This window comes from Poeciliopsis prolifica, unplaced genomic scaffold, assembly GCF_027474105.1.
Source record: "Poeciliopsis prolifica strain line A6 unplaced genomic scaffold, Auburn_PproV2 SCAFFOLD042, whole genome shotgun sequence".
Classification (NCBI taxonomy): Eukaryota; Metazoa; Chordata; class Actinopteri; order Cyprinodontiformes; family Poeciliidae; genus Poeciliopsis; species Poeciliopsis prolifica.
Genome location: NW_026562417.1, coordinates 2,077,846 through 2,096,563, shown reverse-complemented (window position 1 = coordinate 2,096,563; position 18,718 = coordinate 2,077,846). Strand labels below are relative to the sequence as shown.

General features: G+C 40.7%; 2 protein-coding genes across 3 annotated transcripts; one reads left to right on the top strand and one right to left on the bottom strand.

Annotated features, from left to right (window-relative positions):
- The first annotated feature begins 102 nt into the window (after positions 1-102).
- On the top strand, positions 103-5,713 carry psmc2 (proteasome 26S subunit, ATPase 2). The gene is made up of 12 exons (XM_055055587.1): positions 103-277; positions 548-585; positions 692-773; positions 1,160-1,259; positions 1,874-2,005; positions 2,115-2,187; positions 2,285-2,380; positions 2,612-2,776; positions 2,858-2,945; positions 3,083-3,285; positions 3,377-3,473; positions 5,475-5,713. The coding sequence occupies exons 1-12, from the start codon at positions 208-210 to the stop codon at positions 5,630-5,632; spliced, it is 1,302 nt and encodes a 433-aa protein (XP_054911562.1). The 5' UTR covers positions 103-207; the 3' UTR covers positions 5,633-5,713.
- On the bottom strand, positions 5,678-17,238 carry slc26a5 (solute carrier family 26 member 5). 2 transcript variants are annotated; one of them, XM_055055585.1, is made up of 18 exons: positions 17,118-17,238; positions 16,240-16,415; positions 14,649-14,788; positions 14,324-14,434; positions 11,622-11,809; positions 11,250-11,414; positions 10,927-11,159; positions 10,682-10,829; positions 10,159-10,272; positions 9,961-10,038; positions 9,772-9,867; positions 8,686-8,792; positions 7,911-7,980; positions 7,723-7,815; positions 7,554-7,646; positions 6,986-7,174; positions 6,796-6,850; positions 5,678-6,361 (listed from the first exon to the last, which is right to left on the bottom strand). In XM_055055585.1, the coding sequence occupies exons 2-18, from the start codon at positions 16,395-16,397 to the stop codon at positions 6,219-6,221; spliced, it is 2,181 nt and encodes a 726-aa protein (XP_054911560.1). In that variant the 5' UTR covers positions 16,398-16,415; positions 17,118-17,238; the 3' UTR covers positions 5,678-6,218. The 2 variants fall into 2 exon arrangements, with proteins under 2 accessions (XP_054911560.1, XP_054911559.1); XM_055055584.1 differs by having other exon boundaries at positions 16,240-16,411.
- Between the last annotated feature and the right edge of the window lie 1,480 nt (positions 17,239-18,718).

Here is an 18,718-nt window from a genome sequence, read left to right as displayed (position 1 = left end):
CATAAATTCATATTTATTTTGTGATAATCTTTCATGGCGATAGTGTTACTAAATCGGTTATGAAATATTCTGAGTGTTTCCAACATAAGTCCGACCTGTATTTCCGGTGGGCAGCGGAACTTAAAAGCTGCTGTGTAATTGTAGAGTTTAGCTGCAGAAGTCGTCGCATTTCTCTCTTTACCAAAACCCTTTATTTCTATATTAAATATGCCGGACTATCTGGGAGACGATCAAAGGAAGATTAAGGAAGAGGAGAAGGAAGACGCCCCCATCAGAGGTTTTGAATTTACACATTTGTGCATGTTTTTATAATAACCAAGGGAGCGTCGGGCATAGCTGGGTTAGCCAACATTAGCTTAGCTTGTTAACAAACAACATATTCCAGGCCTCCGCTAAGAGTATCGTTTTTCTCATAGTGTCCCTTTAGCACATTTTTCCGATTAAAGAAAAGTATAGTATTTGAAACGTATTCTGTTGTCATCAAAGCAACTCGGCTAGCTGCTGCCGAGCTCAGAATGCAAACTCATTCATGTTTTTTCCACCACAGCTCTGGATGAAGGCGACATTGCTTTGCTCAAAACATATGTAAGTATCACCAAGCCGACATGTTGGTTGTTAAGTCGGTTTTCTTAACATTTGGAGGCAGTGTGGGATGCTTTCCATCCGGTCTTGACTGTGTTTGTGTGTGTAGGGCCAGAGCACATACTCCAGACAGATCAAACAGGTGGAAGATGACATTCAGCAGCTTCTGAAAAAAATAAACGAGCTGACAGGTACGTGATGGGACTGACCTGGCATATGAAGCATGATAAATGCACACTGTCTTTTCTTGACAACCACCGACATTTACAGACATTGTATACATTTATCTGCCGTTTCGACACTGTTGAGGTAAACAAACAAACGAACAAAAAAGACTAGAAACACATGGCAACAAGACAAAACCCGATATCGGTTCTTCCGATATGTAAAAAAATGACTAGTATCGTCTACTACTGATATTGGCGACAATATCGTGTATCGCCACTTGAATTGCAGAATTATTACACTTTTCGAAATTCCTCCTAGAACTCTAATACAGTGCATTTAGAGAACTTGTATAAATTCACAGGTGTTGGGTATGAGAGGTATCATAATTTTTGTAATTCTTATTTGACAGGCATTAAGGAGTCAGACACAGGCCTGGCTCCTCCAGCGCTCTGGGATCTGGCTGCTGACAAACAGACTCTTCAGAGTGAACAGCCACTGCAGGTTGCAAGGTAAGCTAGCAGTGCTGTAGTTTCTTTTATATATTGTAATTTAAAGTCTTTTTTTCTTCATATTTCGTCATATTACCATTTATGAATTTCCATTCATGTTACCAAAGGCTTTTTTTTGTGTGTTTTTTGTTTTGTTAAAGGCATCAATTTCAGTTTGAATGTTTTTCGTTTGTTATGAAACATACATAGGCTACAAAAATGACACAAACGGTTATTTCTACTGCATCACTCAGAACTTTATGGCTTTTTATTCTCTTTTTTTTACTGTTTCTATAAAGCTTTATCCTGTCTAAAATATTTCTTGCTTTCATGCTCTGACTGGTCTTTAATAATTTATAGTGTGTGTGAATGAGAGCAGTCACTGTAAAATAAGGTTTTCCTGCTGTTTTAAAACAAATATGTTTTAAATGTACTTTTTGATCTTGGATTAGTAACTATCTGTAAACATCAGTGTCTGATTTTTACAAGACTAGGGATAATAATCACAGATAACTGTCTTTCCCGATTTGTTGCAACTTCCACACTAAAGGATGTTGTTGCAAGTGTGCAAGAAATAAATAGAAATAAATCAAAGTGTCCCGCTGATTTCGCTGTTTTCACTTTTCTTCAAATAGATGCACGAAGATCATCAACGCAGACTCCGAGGATCCCAAATACATCATCAACGTGAAACAGTTTGCCAAGTTCGTGGTGGACCTGAGTGACCAGGTGGCTCCAACCGACATCGAGGAGGGCATGAGAGTCGGGTGAGGATCCGCCTGGACGCCTCCAAGTGTCACAGGTCACCAAAAAGAGGGGGGAGGATTTCTGCGGAAACGCGTCCGCTAAAATTTCCCATCCCTCCTCTTCCTTTAGAGTCGACAGGAACAAATATCAGATCCACATTCCTCTGCCTCCAAAAATCGACCCCACTGTCACCATGATGCAGGTGGAGAACTCTCACGAATTATTTTATGAGGAAAACCATCAAATAAAAATATTTATTAGTTGTGATGTGATGCTGATGACTCTGTCTGCTGCTGCAGGTGGAGGAGAAGCCTGATGTCACTTACAGCGACGTGGGTGGATGTAAAGAGCAGATCGAGAAGCTGAGAGAAGTGGTTGAAACGCCGCTGCTCCATGTAAGCATCAATAACTACGTTTATTAACCACTTCCTTTTCAGTTATGTTGCCAGAGACCCGATCAGACTTAAAAACCAAACACATCCAATATTCTGGAATGAGTGAGTTATTGTCTGTTGACAAATGTTCAAGTTAGACATTTTGTTAAAACGGGGAACAATCAAGATTTCTTGGGCTTCGGTTTCCTTCAGCAGGCGTTGGATAACTTTTCTTGTCCTCTTTCTCATCAGCCTGAAAGGTTTGTCAACCTGGGAATCGAGCCCCCTAAAGGCGTGCTGCTGTTCGGACCCCCCGGCACCGGGAAGACCCTGTGCGCTCGTGCTGTCGCCAACCGCACCGACGCCTGTTTCATCAGAGTCATCGGCTCCGAGCTGGTCCAGAAGTACGTCGGAGAGGTGAGCTCACCGGTCCGAAGCTGAAGCCGCCCGTGTCGGGGTCGTTCTTGGTGAAGTTTTATCGTGCGTGTTTGCCGACAGGGAGCCAGGATGGTGCGCGAGCTGTTTGAGATGGCCAGGACCAAGAAGGCCTGTCTGATCTTCTTTGATGAAATCGATGCCATTGGAGGTGAGGTGGAGTCGCTTTGTTGCGCCAGTTGATCCTTAGCAACAGTGATCCAGGTTAAAATGAGTTGTAGTCCAGGAGGTTCTGGTGAATTACCCTGTTTTTTTTCTGTTGCTGTTTTTTTTGGTATAAACAACCAGGTGCTCGTTTTGACGATGGCGCCGGTGGCGACAATGAGGTCCAGCGGACCATGCTGGAGCTCATCAACCAGTTGGACGGCTTCGACCCCCGAGGAAACATCAAAGTTCTGATGGCCACAAACAGACCGGACACTCTGGATCCGGCCCTGATGAGGCCTGGACGTCTGGACAGGAAGATAGAGTTCAGCCTGCCTGACCTGGAGGTGACGGCCTGAGAGTTTATTTTCTGAAGCTGTCGGGCTGATTTTAGTGACTCTTTCTCTCATAGAAGCCGATCTTCTTTCTGTGTTTCAGGGTCGCACCCACATATTCAAGATCCACGCCCGCTCTATGAGCGTGGAGAGAGACATTCGCTTTGAGCTCTTGGCTCGCCTCTGTCCTAACAGCACCGGTAAGGCTCATGGCACACATTTTGAACTTGTTACCATATTTTCCCTTTTACATCTCCTCTTTTATTAACTTAAAGGGGAGTATTATCAATTTATTGAGCTGTCATGTTATAATTTTACATACTTTCTTTGTGTGTTGGAATAGTGGCTTTTTAAAGCTATAGAGATCCAACTACAAGGTGCTAAATTGCAAAGTCAAAATTCTTTTAAGTCACATTTTGTATATAAAGCATCTTTTAAAACAACTGACGGTAACATAGTTACTTGATTGTGCTATAAAATGGCACTATGTGCCTGGGAATAAATAACGCTGTCCTTTTAATACCAACTAAATTTAATACTAACACAGAATCATTGTGTCATGATGATTGTTCAGTTAAATGTAGTGTCAGTCAGTGGCCAGTAGGAGGCAATCTAATGACAGGTTTCTGTTGACCAAGAACCACCTCATAAAAACTTAACTGAATTTAACCGTTTTTAGAAAACTTCCTATTTGTTCTTTCTGTTGTAATATTACTTTGGACTTTGTACTTTATCCTTGTTCAATAATAAACTAATCAAATGCAGGAATGTTGTAGCTCATGCAGCTGCAACATTGCAAACCGGTCATACTGTCATTTTCTTGGAGAGGCAGTTATTTTACAAATAGTTTTGCACCGTGTTCCAAATTATTATGCAGATTGAATTTAAGTGTCATAAAGATACATTTTTGTTGTACCATTAAATTTATAGATGGTATTGTGCGTCTGGGCTCTTTGAATCACTATGATTGATTTCAAAGAGTTTGTTGATCAGTTTGTCTGGTGAGCTCAATTAAAGGAAATCTACTTAAGAACACATTATTAAGCAGGCCACGGTTTCACTCAATATGGGAAAGAGAAAGAATCTGTGCTGACAAATCATCAGATAGTGTAGTGCCCTATGAAAACATTAGATATTTAACAACATGTCCCAATACGGCTGTGACATCAGCAAGGAGGTGGTGGAGTCATTTTTTGGGCTGAAATCATGGAGAGAGAATCGTTGGTCGACCTCTTCAGAGCCCTTGATGGTGTGAAAATGACCTCAGCAAAGTACATGGACTTTCTGACTGATCACTTTCTTTCATGGTACAAAAAGAAGAGCTGCACCTTCTGCAGCAAAATCATCCTCATGCTGTAAGGAATACCACTGTCATTGGCTGCTATGGGCATAAAAGGGCAGAAACTCCTGGTGTGGTCACCATCCTCCTCTGACCTCTGACCCTATTGAGAACCTTTGGAGTTTCCTCAAGCAGAAGATCTGTGGGTGGGATGCAGCTTTGTTCAGTAAAATTTGATTTATACTGTAATGGTTCATCACTTAAAATTTAGACGGACCATCATTAGCATTGACCATTGAAGAAAGTTTGAGAAAATGTCACTTGTATAATAATTTGGAACATGGTGTATTTGCAATGTTGGATTTCAAATCGACCTTCTCAGATGAATGAACAACAACGGTCCCTTTTCTTTGGCTTTTTCCATGACTAGTCCAGTCCGGTCTGGTGTTTGACCATGCAAAGTACGGTTAGTTGGAACACAGGCGACATGTTTTCAAGGTCTGAAGCAAACCGAGGAACTTGATACATTAATCAATAACTGGCTGCAGCTGCAGAGCCCTGAGCGTATTGATTATTTGCTTATTACAAAACGCCGCTGCTACTGCTAGCACTGACGTTTGTAACATTTGGTGCAAACTACCAACTTTTATTTAAACAAAGTTGTTACTTCAAAGGGAAATGCAGATAAGAAAGGAGTTGAACATGCAATGAAAAGAGAATGGAGTCATAGGTGCAACCATAACAAATTGGGTGTGGAAAAGATTAAAAAGAGCTGTAATTATCAACTAAATAATATTTCTAAACCAGTTTGTTTTTTTTAATTTGAGGTGCAGAACAGAAGGCAGTCTCTGATAGCATTTCACATCCTACCTACTAGCAGCCGGTTTGTTGTAAGCCCAATAACTCTTAACTTCTTCGTCAGGTGCTGAGATCCGCAGTGTGTGCACAGAGGCAGGGATGTTCGCCATCAGGGCTCGCAGGAAGATTGCCACAGAGAAAGATTTCCTGGAGGCTGTGAACAAAGTCATCAAATCCTACGCCAAGTTCAGCGCCACCCCCAGATACATGACCTACAACTGAGAAAACTGTTTGTTTCACCGTTAAAAAAAAAAGTCAAACTTGTGGTCTTTTTGTTTAAGTAAAAATAAAGTTTATTCCAGATTTAAGTCTCTTTTTTTCTTTTTGAAAAGTCATTACATTAAAATATTCCAGCACAAAAATGTTGCAATGCAGTAACAGACATCACACAAAGTGACAAGTTTTGATCGTCTCCAACTTAAAAACGCACCGATCACAGCAACATCAGTAACCTCAGGTGTTATCGGCGAAACAATGAGATAGTGACGTTCATAAAGTCCCCCAGAAATGATTTTTCGATTCTCGTTTAAACAGCAGCATATCTGAAGTAGCCCTGAACTACAAAAGGTATTAAAAGTGCAACTTTTGAGTGCTTTGTATCTGCGGACCACTAAGAGGACGCAGAGAGATGAAGCTCAGTATCGTACACTTTTGAGATGGTCAAAGCTGCTGAGAACATAAAGCGCATCTACCTGTGCTAAGATTAAAAAACTCCTGTTCAATGTGAACCATTGCTAAGCTGATGAGTCCACTTCGCCGACGGCCGCAGCCTGTTGGACCCTTTTGGGTTCAGGACGTGAACTTGGGATCAGGCTTTGCTTGAGGCGCCCGGTGGCCTGGAGCTGCAGCACTGACAGTGCAGGACTGCATCGTGAACCGAGGGGAACACCATGTTTGAGGACAGTTCCTTCGAGAAAAACTGTAGAGTGTTGAGCTGGTCCACTACGGTTCCTTCAAGAAGAATTAAGAGGGATCCATTATTTTAGCCACACTAAAATATTAAGGTAACTAACATTCAGAAGCATTCTACATTTTTAACATCATGTAAAAGCAACCACAGCAGCTACATTGTTTATCTAGTGTTTATAATCCTCTCCACCAACTGAAACAAACACCAACAAGATGGAGATTACAATCTGTTTTACTTATAGGACCGATACCGATGTTGATCCGGATATACTGTGCATTCCTAATCCCTGGTCCCAATAACGGCCCCTGCAGAACTCTATATCTAACAGCATCACAATCGGATGCGTCCATTTGTCTTGAGAAAGTGTTGGACTGCATTATGCAGCCATATAACTTGTATAATCCTGCATTCAAACATGGACTGACAACACCTTTTCTAAGGTGCTTTAAAAAGAGAATCCCTCATTGTCACTTACTGTTGCAGCCAGCAATGACCACCTGGACATCAACTGAAGCATATTCCTGAATGACCTGAATGAAACAGACACAGTTTGGTGTTATCTCAATACACACAACCCCAAACCAGCCTCGTCCATGAAGTGATGCTTTGTCACAACGAGGCGTTGAGAAGAAAAAGTAGCAATGATCCAACACAAAAGTTAAAACCTGCTTGATGGCTTTGGCTCCTACTGAATCAATAAAGTTGACGGCCGTCCAGTCCAGGACGATGGAATGAACCGAGCTGAGAGGCTCAAGGAAGACGGCCTCTTCAGAAGTTGGCTCGCCGTGTTTGTCCTCCAACTCACCGTGTTTGTCCTCCAACTCGCCGTTCCTCACATCCTCCAGCTCCTGATTCTGAGGCACGACCGAAGAAAGAAACAACAAAAAAAACAGCTCTTTGTAAATATGTTCTACCCAAAAATTCCTAGTGACATAGTTTTAGCCATTTTGACTGAAAGGAAAAATCTGCAGATCGTGCCAATTTTTTCTTTTATATAATTAATCGTCAGACTAATGAATAGCTGAAATAATCATTAGTTGCAGCCCTGCACGTGAGTCATGCGAACGCTGTTGAAGGTCAAATTCTTGACGAGCTTAAACAAGTGTTTCCTTCAACAGGAATTCTCCATAAACCTGAGTCAAGATGACACATGCAGAATATGCTGTACAGGTCGTTTACACAGCCAACAAAACCACACAAAGAGGAACGAAACCAGATAAAGGGCTGACACACCTTTGCACAAATCTTAATCGAAGAGTTTTGTTCCTTGTCCTTTTTCTTCTGTTTCCTTTTCGCTTTCCGCAGCTCCTCGGGGTTTACGCCCGTCTGCAGAGGCAATATACAGAAGAGAACTGTCAACTCGCCCCGAAGCTCATATGTGCATGTCATGGGACTGAATTACCTTTTCCTTGAGTTTGTTCACATAACGGTCGCTGTTCGCAAAGTAGATTGAGGAGTTGGTGTGGAAAATCTTAATTCCCTCATATTCAGTTGCCTGGCAAGAATAAACAAATTCCAAAATGAAACTAACATATATGTGGGAGGGATGAGAGCTTGCGTTAGCATAACCTCTCCTCCACTAAAACTCACCTCTTCATATGTATTCACATCGTAATACAGTCCTGTGTTTGTTACTTGACCCAGGATGGAACTTTTGGGGCTAAAAGACAAGAAAAACACTTGTGAAGAGCAAGCATTGGCTTTTACACACATCTTCAAGTCAAACAAGAAGAACTACAAATCAGATTTAAGACTTTTTAAGATCTTCTTAAGAGGACCATGGCTAAAATTTAAGACCTAACTCATGACAGAGATGTACAAAAGAATTTCGGACCCAACTCTCTAGCTATGGAGCTGGCTAGCCATATTCTACCTGCTAATGGCTTATTTGGTTCCTTGCAAGCTAGTGAGCAAGTATCAGCATCTTGTTACCAGTAGAAGCCGAATACGGTGAGTGACACGTGACTCAAACTTTTGCCTGACAAAAAAAAACCTACATAGAATATGAGATTAAGTCGTCCTGCCGCAAGAAAATGCAAGACCTGGCATTAACATAACTTAAACTAGCCTTAAATTGAATACTTTAGGGACAACTTAAGACATTTAAGTTCGCTTTAAATGCAAGTTAAGGCTAACTTACATTTTATTTAAAGAATTTAAGATATTCTAATTTAATCTGAGACATAATTTGAAACCTAAACATAATTAAAAAGTTGTAAAATGAAGAATGAGTTTCAGGCCAAAACCAAACTTTTCTAACAAAATTAGTACAAACCCTCTGTTCAAAATGATGATGACGTAACTTGCACTTGTAATTTAATCCGCACAACAAAATTGAAATGTATCAAAAGCCAGTGAGCTGTACCTCTGTGACCTGTAGATGACAGTTATGATGGCGAAGGCGACGGCTGCCAGGAGGCCGTAATCCAGACCCAACAGCACAGATGCTACGAAGGACACCAGCCAAATGGCCTGAGGGGGGGGAAGTATAATACATAACTAAAGCTGAGAAAAGATCTAAAGAGGCACTGCTTCTGCTTCTTGTCAAAAAGAAACTAGAAGCTGTAATCGAGCGCCTTGTGTTTCTCATTCCGGGTTCATTTTGATCAATTAGAACGCCATTAGAAAAGTAATTTATGTCTGTAATTCATTTCTAAAAGTGTCCCTCGTTAAAGATGCATCAAGTGTTTGCTTTTAACTTTCATGATTATTGTTTACAGCTAATCAAAACCCAAATTTCAAATTGCAGGACAACTGCCAACTGTAATTTCCACCACTTCCCTCCTCCTCTCCAATAGAAGATGACTTATTCTCGTCATATCCATCCTTACGTTGTAAAACAGTTTTCTTAATAAATACACAAGTCAGGCTTATTCCAGACTTTCTGACAGCACAGACTGCGTCGCAGCACTTTTATTTATAACGGTGTGACCGATAATTGGTTTTGAACAAGATGATTATATTAAGTTTATTGGTGTCTGTGAAAGATCTACAAGCAATCTGCCAAAGCTGGTATTGGAAGACTGAGCCGTGACGAGCTCCATAATTAACTTTATCATGATCAGTGTCCTTCCACTGGTGCTGAGAAAGGGAACGAAACATCCATCCGAACAGGCATCATTAGGAATGGTTAGAGTGGAGATATGTTGTCATGGAAACAAACACAAAGAGGAAGTGCTCCCAGCAATTTGTGGGCCATTTGCAAACAGAAAGCAGCAGCGGCTGTATGTCCAGCCCAACAGATGGGCGTCATCTTTTCCACTCTCTAAAGTGAGCCGATTCTTTACAGTGCTGCAGGTAGGCCTCGCCCTACACGGATACGAAAACTAAAACCAGAGGATATTAACGCTGAAGAACTGCCTCAGACTCACGCCAACCTGCTACCAGCTGTGCTGATTTAAAATCTAATTTTTTTTTTTTGGTTTTATTTGAAAGCTACTTAAAAGCTCACCAGTTCAATCTTGCTGGTCCTCCAAAGAGGGGGAATATCTCGGAACTGCTTGAACATCCCCACCAGGTTGACTATGATGATGGCTGCCAGTGCAGTCTGGAAAAAAAAAAAAAAAGAACAAACAAATCAGATCAAAGTCATTCGGCTCAGACACCCGTCAAGGTAACCGCCTGTAATGACTTTACGTACCTGAGGGAGCGGCTCGAAGACAAAACCGATGGCCAACACGACCATCAGCACCACGAGAGAAGACAGCAGTCCTGCGATCTGAGCGAAAACACAGGAGCAGCTTTGTGAGCGTTATCTGTTGCACTTCTAATGGATTTATGGGACCAATATAGCTCAGATAGCCTTAAGGCTCCTGAGCGCGGGAGCGTTTCATCTCACCTGTGTCTTTCCTCCTGTGCTCTCCTGCACCAAACTCCTGGACATCGAACAGGTGATGGCAAAGGTGTGGAAGAAGGAGCTCAAGAAGTTGCAGAGGCCGAGTGCGATCAGCTCCTGATAGAAGACGGGAAAATAGGAGGCGAATCTGCAGTCAGATTTTAAACGGTTATTTGTTCGATGTCAGGACTGGAGATTGTTAAGCACAGATTATAATAACACTTCAGAGTGGTCATGTAAAAGGAGAGTGGTTTGTACCTGGTTACTTTTTAATAATGAATTTTGGACATTTTAAGGCCTTAACTTTTGATATACGAATTTAAGACTTTTTATGGCTGTGCAGGCACTCTGTCATGTCATTTATTTTCAGGCAAACTTACTTATCACCTAGAAGTAATAATCAAGATTAACTGAATTAACCGCTTGAAATATATCACTCTGTGTGCAATGCACTCATACAAAGTTGAAAAGCAAGAAGTATTATGAGCCGATATGGTTGGTGTTTTGCTCGCCACCCTCTCCTCACCTGGTTGCCGTCCACGCTGTAACCGTGCTTCAAGGCAAAGGTCTTAGAAAGAGAGATGCACATGGAGAATCCTACAATTGCTACAGCAATCGCATCCGGGATCAAATTTGGCACCAGGGAGAAATCTGGGACAGCAGGAGCACGGAGCCTGAGAACAAAAGCAAACTCTCACAGTACATCCTACCCGGAGTGTAAATATTTGTCAGCTGAGATGTGATGACAGTTCCAGTTGAAATCTAGCTTACCCTGTTGGTATTTGCCCGACAACAGAGACATTGTAGTTGTTAAGGGGTATTCCGTAAGAGACCCCGGTGGACACAATAACCACAATGATCTCTCCAGGAATGGGAACGGGCAGCTTCGCCTTGAAGTGCTCGTTGAGGACCTTGATCCCGTACAGAAACACGGTGGATGTAAGCCCCAGGAGGAGACTGGGAATGTTTGTCTTTGTGATTTTACTCAATACCGCACCAACGCTCTGCGGGAACAGAAAAGAGCGACAATGCAGAAAGACATGCACACGTATTTAATCGAACGGAAGAAGACACGTTTCTCCTGTCAGACTCACATAAATGGCAGAGAGGGGCCCGGAGAAACGCTCCGTTTTCACTCCAAGTAAGTACTTCAGCTGGGAGATGACTACGTGCACGGCAGCTGCTGTGGTAAAGCCTCGCACCAGAGGCTCTGTGAGGTAGATGGCCACAAAGCCAAACCTGAGAAGACCCAATACAAACTGGAGGAAAAAGGAAAACAAGTCAAGAGATAGAAAGGAAAGGTTGTGTTTGAAATGAAAACATTCACGTCTGGGTGGTGCGTCCAGAACGATTAAGCCTGTTGCTTTGGGGAAGCACGTGTTTTTCGAGCGTGGGGAAGAAACATTTCTCTCCCTAAACAACAGAAGCCCCTCCCCCTCCTCCTGACGAGTTCTCGCCAGACTGACCTGGATGATTCCCACCATGGTGGTGAGCGCAACGGCCACCTGGACTCTCCTGGCATCGATGAGACTGAGATTGGGATCCTTGTCGACCGAAGACAAATTAGAGACATTAGCGGGGCCAATAAACATGTTGTCAGGAACTTCCCTCACTACGGCGCCACCAATCATCAGGCTTACGACTGCAAAGGTGCCTGCAGGTCAGAAATGCAAGACTTTAATAAAAGGTACCTTCTTTAATTCATCCTACAGACATCTTAATGTCTTGTTATTTGGATCAGACTGTGGTAGTTTGAGCTGAGCGTCCTGCAGAGGAACCAAGCTGTGTGGAAAGGGCACAAGCTGTGTTGTGGACCAGTTTTAATTTAAACAAGAAGAAACATTTACCAAAGGGAACAACAAGGTGAGGTCTTCAAACACTGAAAGGATAAATTAGCCTCCAATGGAACAAAGACGTTCAGAATACGTTACCCAATGCTACAAAAGCCTTAGCACACTCAGTCAAGTTCATTCGTATCACACATTTCACTGTGCAGTGAGGTAAAGTCATGAATCAACAATGTACAAATATGACCTTTGAACTTTCACTGAAAACAACATGTTCGTCCTCATAAGCTAACGTTTGGGAACATGTGCTTTGAATGAACGCCAACATTTGATAACCTGCAACTTGCTGCGTGGTTTATGTTGAAGTCTATTTGGTCACAGGTGAAAAGGTTATTTAAAACAGCTGGAGTTGCATCTGGCACAAAAAAACTGGAGGTGTAATAACTTAAATTTGGAGTTTTTGAGCTAGAAATTGTCAGATCTATAAGTACCATACTTTACCGATAACCAATAACAATGTGTAAATAAACTGAAATTTGGGAATATAGAAGAGCAGAATATAGTTTGATCCTTATGGGGAAATTGCTTATTTATTGACACACTACGACATCCAAAGTGTTGCATATTAGTCAGCACAAACATATACAATAAGCAATATCAAATTTATATTAAAAATATATATACATAAGAGTTATAATGTAAGTAATTTAAATATGATCTAAAGAAATAAAAACAAGCATGTGCATCGAAATATATTAATCTATAAATGAGTCGAGAGTAAATTATGGCAGAATGAGGAAAAATATGAAATAGAATAATAGTGTGCAACAATAAAGCTCACACACTATTAAGCTTTATTGTGTGCAATAAAGCTGAATATGAATTATAGTGTGCAGCACTGATTAAGACCTTCACAACTATGAAAGTGTCAGAAAGGTTTTGCACAGAAAGATCATGAAAAAGTGTCCTTTCTTTATCGCCAGCCCCGTCTGTTATCAGAGCCGACGTTCACACAGACCCAAACAGTCGCGAACGTGCTTCACCTCAGCTCCGCTTCTTTTCATTCCAACGCCAGCTAACCGGGTTAAACTAACACAACCTTTCAGAGTGGACGCCACCCAGCCCAGCTCCTGGACAGCTGCGCAGTCATTCCCCTCTCAACGTCTTCCAGATTGAGAGGTATCCTTACGCTGCTCATCAGCGGAAACTCTGGGAAAGCGCCATCTCACAGTGAGGTCGCTCGCTTCCTGTTGTGAATTCACAGCAGCGGTACAGGCAACTTGTTTCACTCAAAACAAGGTTACTGCCCTCATTCGTCAACAGACATGGTGAGACGACTGTGCCACTTTGCACAGACAGGAAGAAGAGACAAGTGGCATGTTGTGGTCAAAGAGATATAATAGCTCCGGTTACATAATCTGCGGGTACAACAGTTGTGGTGGAACAGAAACATTTCTATTTGTAGATTATTTATTCTTATAAATCTATGAACAACATCCAGTCTGAAGAACATCAAGCTCCCTACCAGAGCACAGCTTTCATCTACCAGCACCTTGCATTAAATGAGGTTAGGAAGCCTGCCAGACAACATGAGATTAATAAACCACAAGACTCTCTTTTCCTAGAATAACGTCACCAAAGATGAAGTTCAGTTTATTATTATGCATTTTGCCCATATTGAGTCAACTGCTACAACTGAGGAAACTTTATTGTTGTTGAAATGGTCAATGTAAGAAGGGGAAATGGATGCTGAGACATTGTCATTATATAGATTTAATACAAGCTGATAAATGGGCATAATCAAGATTCTACTTTCCTAATGGGAGCATGCTAATAATTGTACTTGGGAGTGTTTTAAGCGAAGTATGAAAATTCATTTTTAAGTTTTGCATAAACCAAAACACTACACATAAATTGCCTCATGGTAACCTGTCCGGTTTTATTTCATCCGTCTCCAAAACCGACTACACAGAAGTGAATTTAAGTTGCAGATTCTGTTAAAGCATTTATAAGTACAAGTAAAAACAACAACTATTTTTTTAAATACAGCAGAAATTAGATCATGTGCTCAAAAATAAAAATTTGTTGGAGGTAAGCTGAAAAAAAAAATTAAAATGAATGTCAAATTATAAAAGATGGGGTAAAGTTCCGCTTTTAGAAATTAATTGGTGCATTTTGAGCATTTTCACGGAGGTCAGGTTTTGCAAACTGTCGCAATCCAAACTAAAAACGGTGTTAATGTCATTTCATTCAATTTGTCACAGATACAAGAAGGTTCTAAGCACCAGTGAAGAAATGCACGACTGTGTTGAGCTTTGTATTTTTGCAACGCAGCTCGGATTTATGACTCAGCAGGAAAGGCTCCACGTAAGACAACTTACCCATGGACACATGCCTAGATGTGCCGAAGAAGGTGTACAGCAGAACTGGGTAGAACGAGGAGTAAAGGCCAAAAACTGGAGGCACAGCGGCGAGGAGAGCGTAGGCCAGACCTGCAGAGCAGAGACAAAAGTCTGAAGTTTCAACACAAAGACCAGGCAGCCAAGGGATTGCTTCACAGCGTTAAACCCGCAGAGAGTGAAAAAACAAAGGCAGCATGGAGTCAAAAGCAAAAACCCTCGAGTGTCCTGCAGCTGGGGTTTTTACACCCAAACAGCTCCAGATGATAGATAAAGTGTGGCGCTCAGCAAACCACAGGCTACTGACCTTGCGGGAGCTGCACAACTCCTGTACTGAGACCAGAGATCACGTCGGACAAAAGGTACTGCTTCACTGGGTAGGACGGCAGCCATGTCAGGATGGGCAGGAAACTCAGAGCCACTGCTTTGGCCCGCTCAGACGAACACCTGCAAAACAGGACGGACCTTCATGCTTCAAAACAAGGATCCGGTTGAGACTAGACTGAAGCTTTTTGTCATCAACTCTTTGGTGGAGACAAAGACACAAGAGAAACAAACAGTCGTCCAAATGGAACTAGTTTTAATTTATAATTGATGTCATGACAAAAAGACCTCAAAAAGCTTCCCATCGAGTGACAATCTGAAGAAATGAAAACCAATGCCATGAACATCTCCTCAAAATTGACTGGTTGACCAGAATCATTTCAAGAAGACGTCAGCGACTTTTCTAAGAAGGTACAAAAGAACCCGGAATTAGACCTCAGAGTTTATTAGACAACAATAAGGACAAGAGACTTGGCAAAAATGGCTCCATATGAAAGTTCCAAGTGCAAAATCAATGCAAAGACCTGTTTCACTTTTGCCAAAAAAAATACATCCCAGCGATCCTCAAGACATCGGGTCAGATATTCTGTCGACTGACTAGACAAAAGAGAAACTTTTTGTGGCTCAGTTTAATCAAATCTGCCAAATAGAGTCGTCCAAACCTCCTCCACTGGGACTCACTGGAAGTTATCTCAAACACTAGACAGCGGTTGTTGTTGTCAGGAGTGGAACAAGCAGTTATTAAGTTTAGTACCGTAATTACTTTCTTTCTTCCCACAGTTCCATGTCTGTTTGCATAGCTAGTTCCCAGTAAATAATAATAATCATTTACAGACTGTAAGAGAGAAAACACGTTTGCATAGCACTGTACAGACATCCTCTACAACTATCACACATTGCCGTTTACCTAAAGAAGCGAACTTAAATCTAAAAAATAAAAAGCTATTCATTCTGACTTTGAGACAATGAGCATTATACGCATAAGTAAAAAATATATATTAATGTTTTGTTTTTTTAGAATATGTTTGCAGACTTGAAATAGAATCAGATTGAATTCAATACTTGGAATGGGACCCTTCAAATCTTTATTTGATCTTTCGGAGCCAATCAGAAGTGGGCTTGGTTGCTGGTGTGCAAATTTCATCGTTCTCCTGCTGGAAAACGCAAAATGTGTTTGAATTTAATGTGACAAAGTGACAGCAATGTCCTCTGAGAGGGAATTAAATCGTCACACAAGGCCAAGTTGGTTCTGAATTATATTTTCATTTAACAAATCTTTTTTTTTTTTTTTTATCTATATTTTAGACACAATTTGTATTGTCTCTGGATATTTAATGCTAAAGTTGGAAATGTTTAAGAGTTAAAAGCAAAAACAGAAAAGAATCTGCAAGTAAACAACTGCTTTTAAACTGTAATTACTGCTTTTGATTAAATATACGAACCTTTCCATAAAGATATATCTTAAAAATGCTCAATTATCAAGAGAAATTAAACACAAAAGATTTACAACACCGCTGCAATCATTGGTATTAAGCCTGCTGGTTGAAAATGAAAGTTTGAGAGGCTGGACTCACCTGAACTTGTCGGCGAGTTTTTGACGGAAGGAGGTGTTGTTCTGTTTGCGATGGAGGACCTGAGTCCTGAGGAACTCCTCATCATACACGGGACGCTCTACCCGGAGCATCACCCTGGAGCCTGCATCCTCATGAGCCGAGGCCTCTTCAGGCTCCATGGAAAAGGGAAGGCCTGGCTTATACAGCACAGAGAAAGTCACTGTTTTTTTTTTTTTTTTTTTTTTTTAACTATCCAGTTTGCTCCTATCTGTCATCGTCCTGAACTGGATGATCTTCATTGCTTTAGCTGGGATCTTCAGTTCTGAAAGTCAGCATGACAAGATGAAAACGAGAAGGAGTGGCCAATGAAAGGAAAGGGAAGAGGATAGGCAGTGCAGATCATTCAAATTTATATCCAGTGCAAAGCGACTTTAGTGTAATATTTATAGATGTATGCTTTAAAGGGCGAGGCTATGATGTTAAAAAAAAAGAAGGAAGGGAACAAAAGACAGTAATATGTTGCAATTCCACCAGGTTTCATGGTTTCCAGACATTTTAAACGTCCATAAGAAGATTTTTATTGTCACTACAGTTTACAGTTTTTACTGCATATGACGACAGAGCCGACTTGTTGTTTCGTGGCTCGCGCCAACAACTAAGAGCCTGGAACTTATTTCCCATTTTCTCTCAATTATTTTTTTTTAAAGCTCATCACGTCACCGAGGGAAACTCACACGCGAGTAACTCGAAACAATTTCGCCACGTTCATGCTCGCGCTTACAGGTGGTGGACATGACTTCGGCTGTACTAGCTCCTAACCTTCAGCGAGAGGAGAAGAGTTCACTTTTAACCTCCACACTTCCGCTAACACATCATGCTACAGTCGGCTGGATTCTTACCTCCGTCTTCCTCCTGTGGTGATGCTGCCGACCCAAGGAGAGCAGTTTATGAAGTGACCTCTGCGGTTGTACATTAACTAGAGAGACGATCTTTCCCGACTGAAGGCAACTGACTGCTACTACTCATGATTAGCCAGAGATAGGGAGCTCTTGACAGAGGAGTCACTACGTCAACAGATTTCTTAACCCCTTCCGGTCTGCAAGTTGAATGGGCGCGGGGTGGAGGACACATGCGCTGTTTTCAGTCCTGACGTTAAAAACAAAAGTTTATTATTATTATTATTATGTTTCTGTTAATAGCAGTCTGATGATATAATATAATAATCACTTGATATGTACAGACCCATTCAATAAATCAGAACATCATTGATTGAGCAGATATCAGAAATTACTTAACTTTGTATTTTACCTATTATTTAATTATTTATAATTAGTATATTCGTATTGTCGTTATCATAATAATAATTATTATATGGTAATAGTATATAACAACTTTAACTTTAGCAACTCTATTGCATAAATAAATCCAGTACATGTTCTTTTTTATTATAAGATTTTTCTCCATCAAAAGTTTTACGAACAATGACTTGCATTTTGACATTTACTACCACTTACCACAGGTTGATACAAATAAATATATGCAGTTACGTGCAGAAACGAGAACTGTAATTTAATGACAGAGTGAGCACTCACGTTCTTTTTTTCAGCTCTCTGTCAGACAGCGAGCTGGGTGACGAAAGCAGCGCAGTTGACGTCATAGAGTCACGGGGCTTCCCTCCTCATTTTGTTTGGAGGGTGGACTGTATACTGAGTACAAGACCTGTGTGGGACATATGTAACATTGTCGCATATGCCCCGGAGATAAATAAATAAATAAATAAAAGAACATTAATTACACTTGGAATCTATTTTTCCTTCGCTTTTTTTTTTTTTTTTTTTTTTTTTTTTGCTAAAAGGAAAGAAAATAAACACACAAACACACATTTTGGCTTTTTAAAACATAATAATACAAAACATTGTTTTATTCTAATAAATAGCATTCTTGAGGTTAAAAAATGAAAATAATATGTGGCTGTGATTGGGTTAATTTCTGTACAAGAGCTCCTCCTTCAGCCCAGATTATGTCCATGCATTCTGTTTTTGACAGTAAAAATGAATTAGGCGTCGTTAAGATCCTGAAACATCGACAGCCTGGAAACGGTCGAACCGCAGAATAAACTGAAAATACTTTCAGTTCTGAGCCTTCTGGTTTTTAAAGAAGATTCATTTTAAGAGAAATGTATGAAATGCTTTATGTTGTTTATTTGATAAAAGGAAGAAGAAAAACTAAAATAGTTACAGCTGATTGGGATATAATGAGCAAATATCTGCAGAAGTTTTCTAGAAAAATTTTCAACAGTTTTAGGCTTAAAAAGTTCATTTACTGGGGAAAAATCTCATTTTTAACTTTTCAGATTCTAATATTTTTGTAAGTTTCTCACAATTTTTCTACTTTTATTTTCTAGAAAATTTCTCAGATTAATCTAAAAATGAGTTTTTTTTTGTGGAATTCACTTCCTGTCCCTATATAAGACCCTATCTCATATAAACTGTTCATTTAA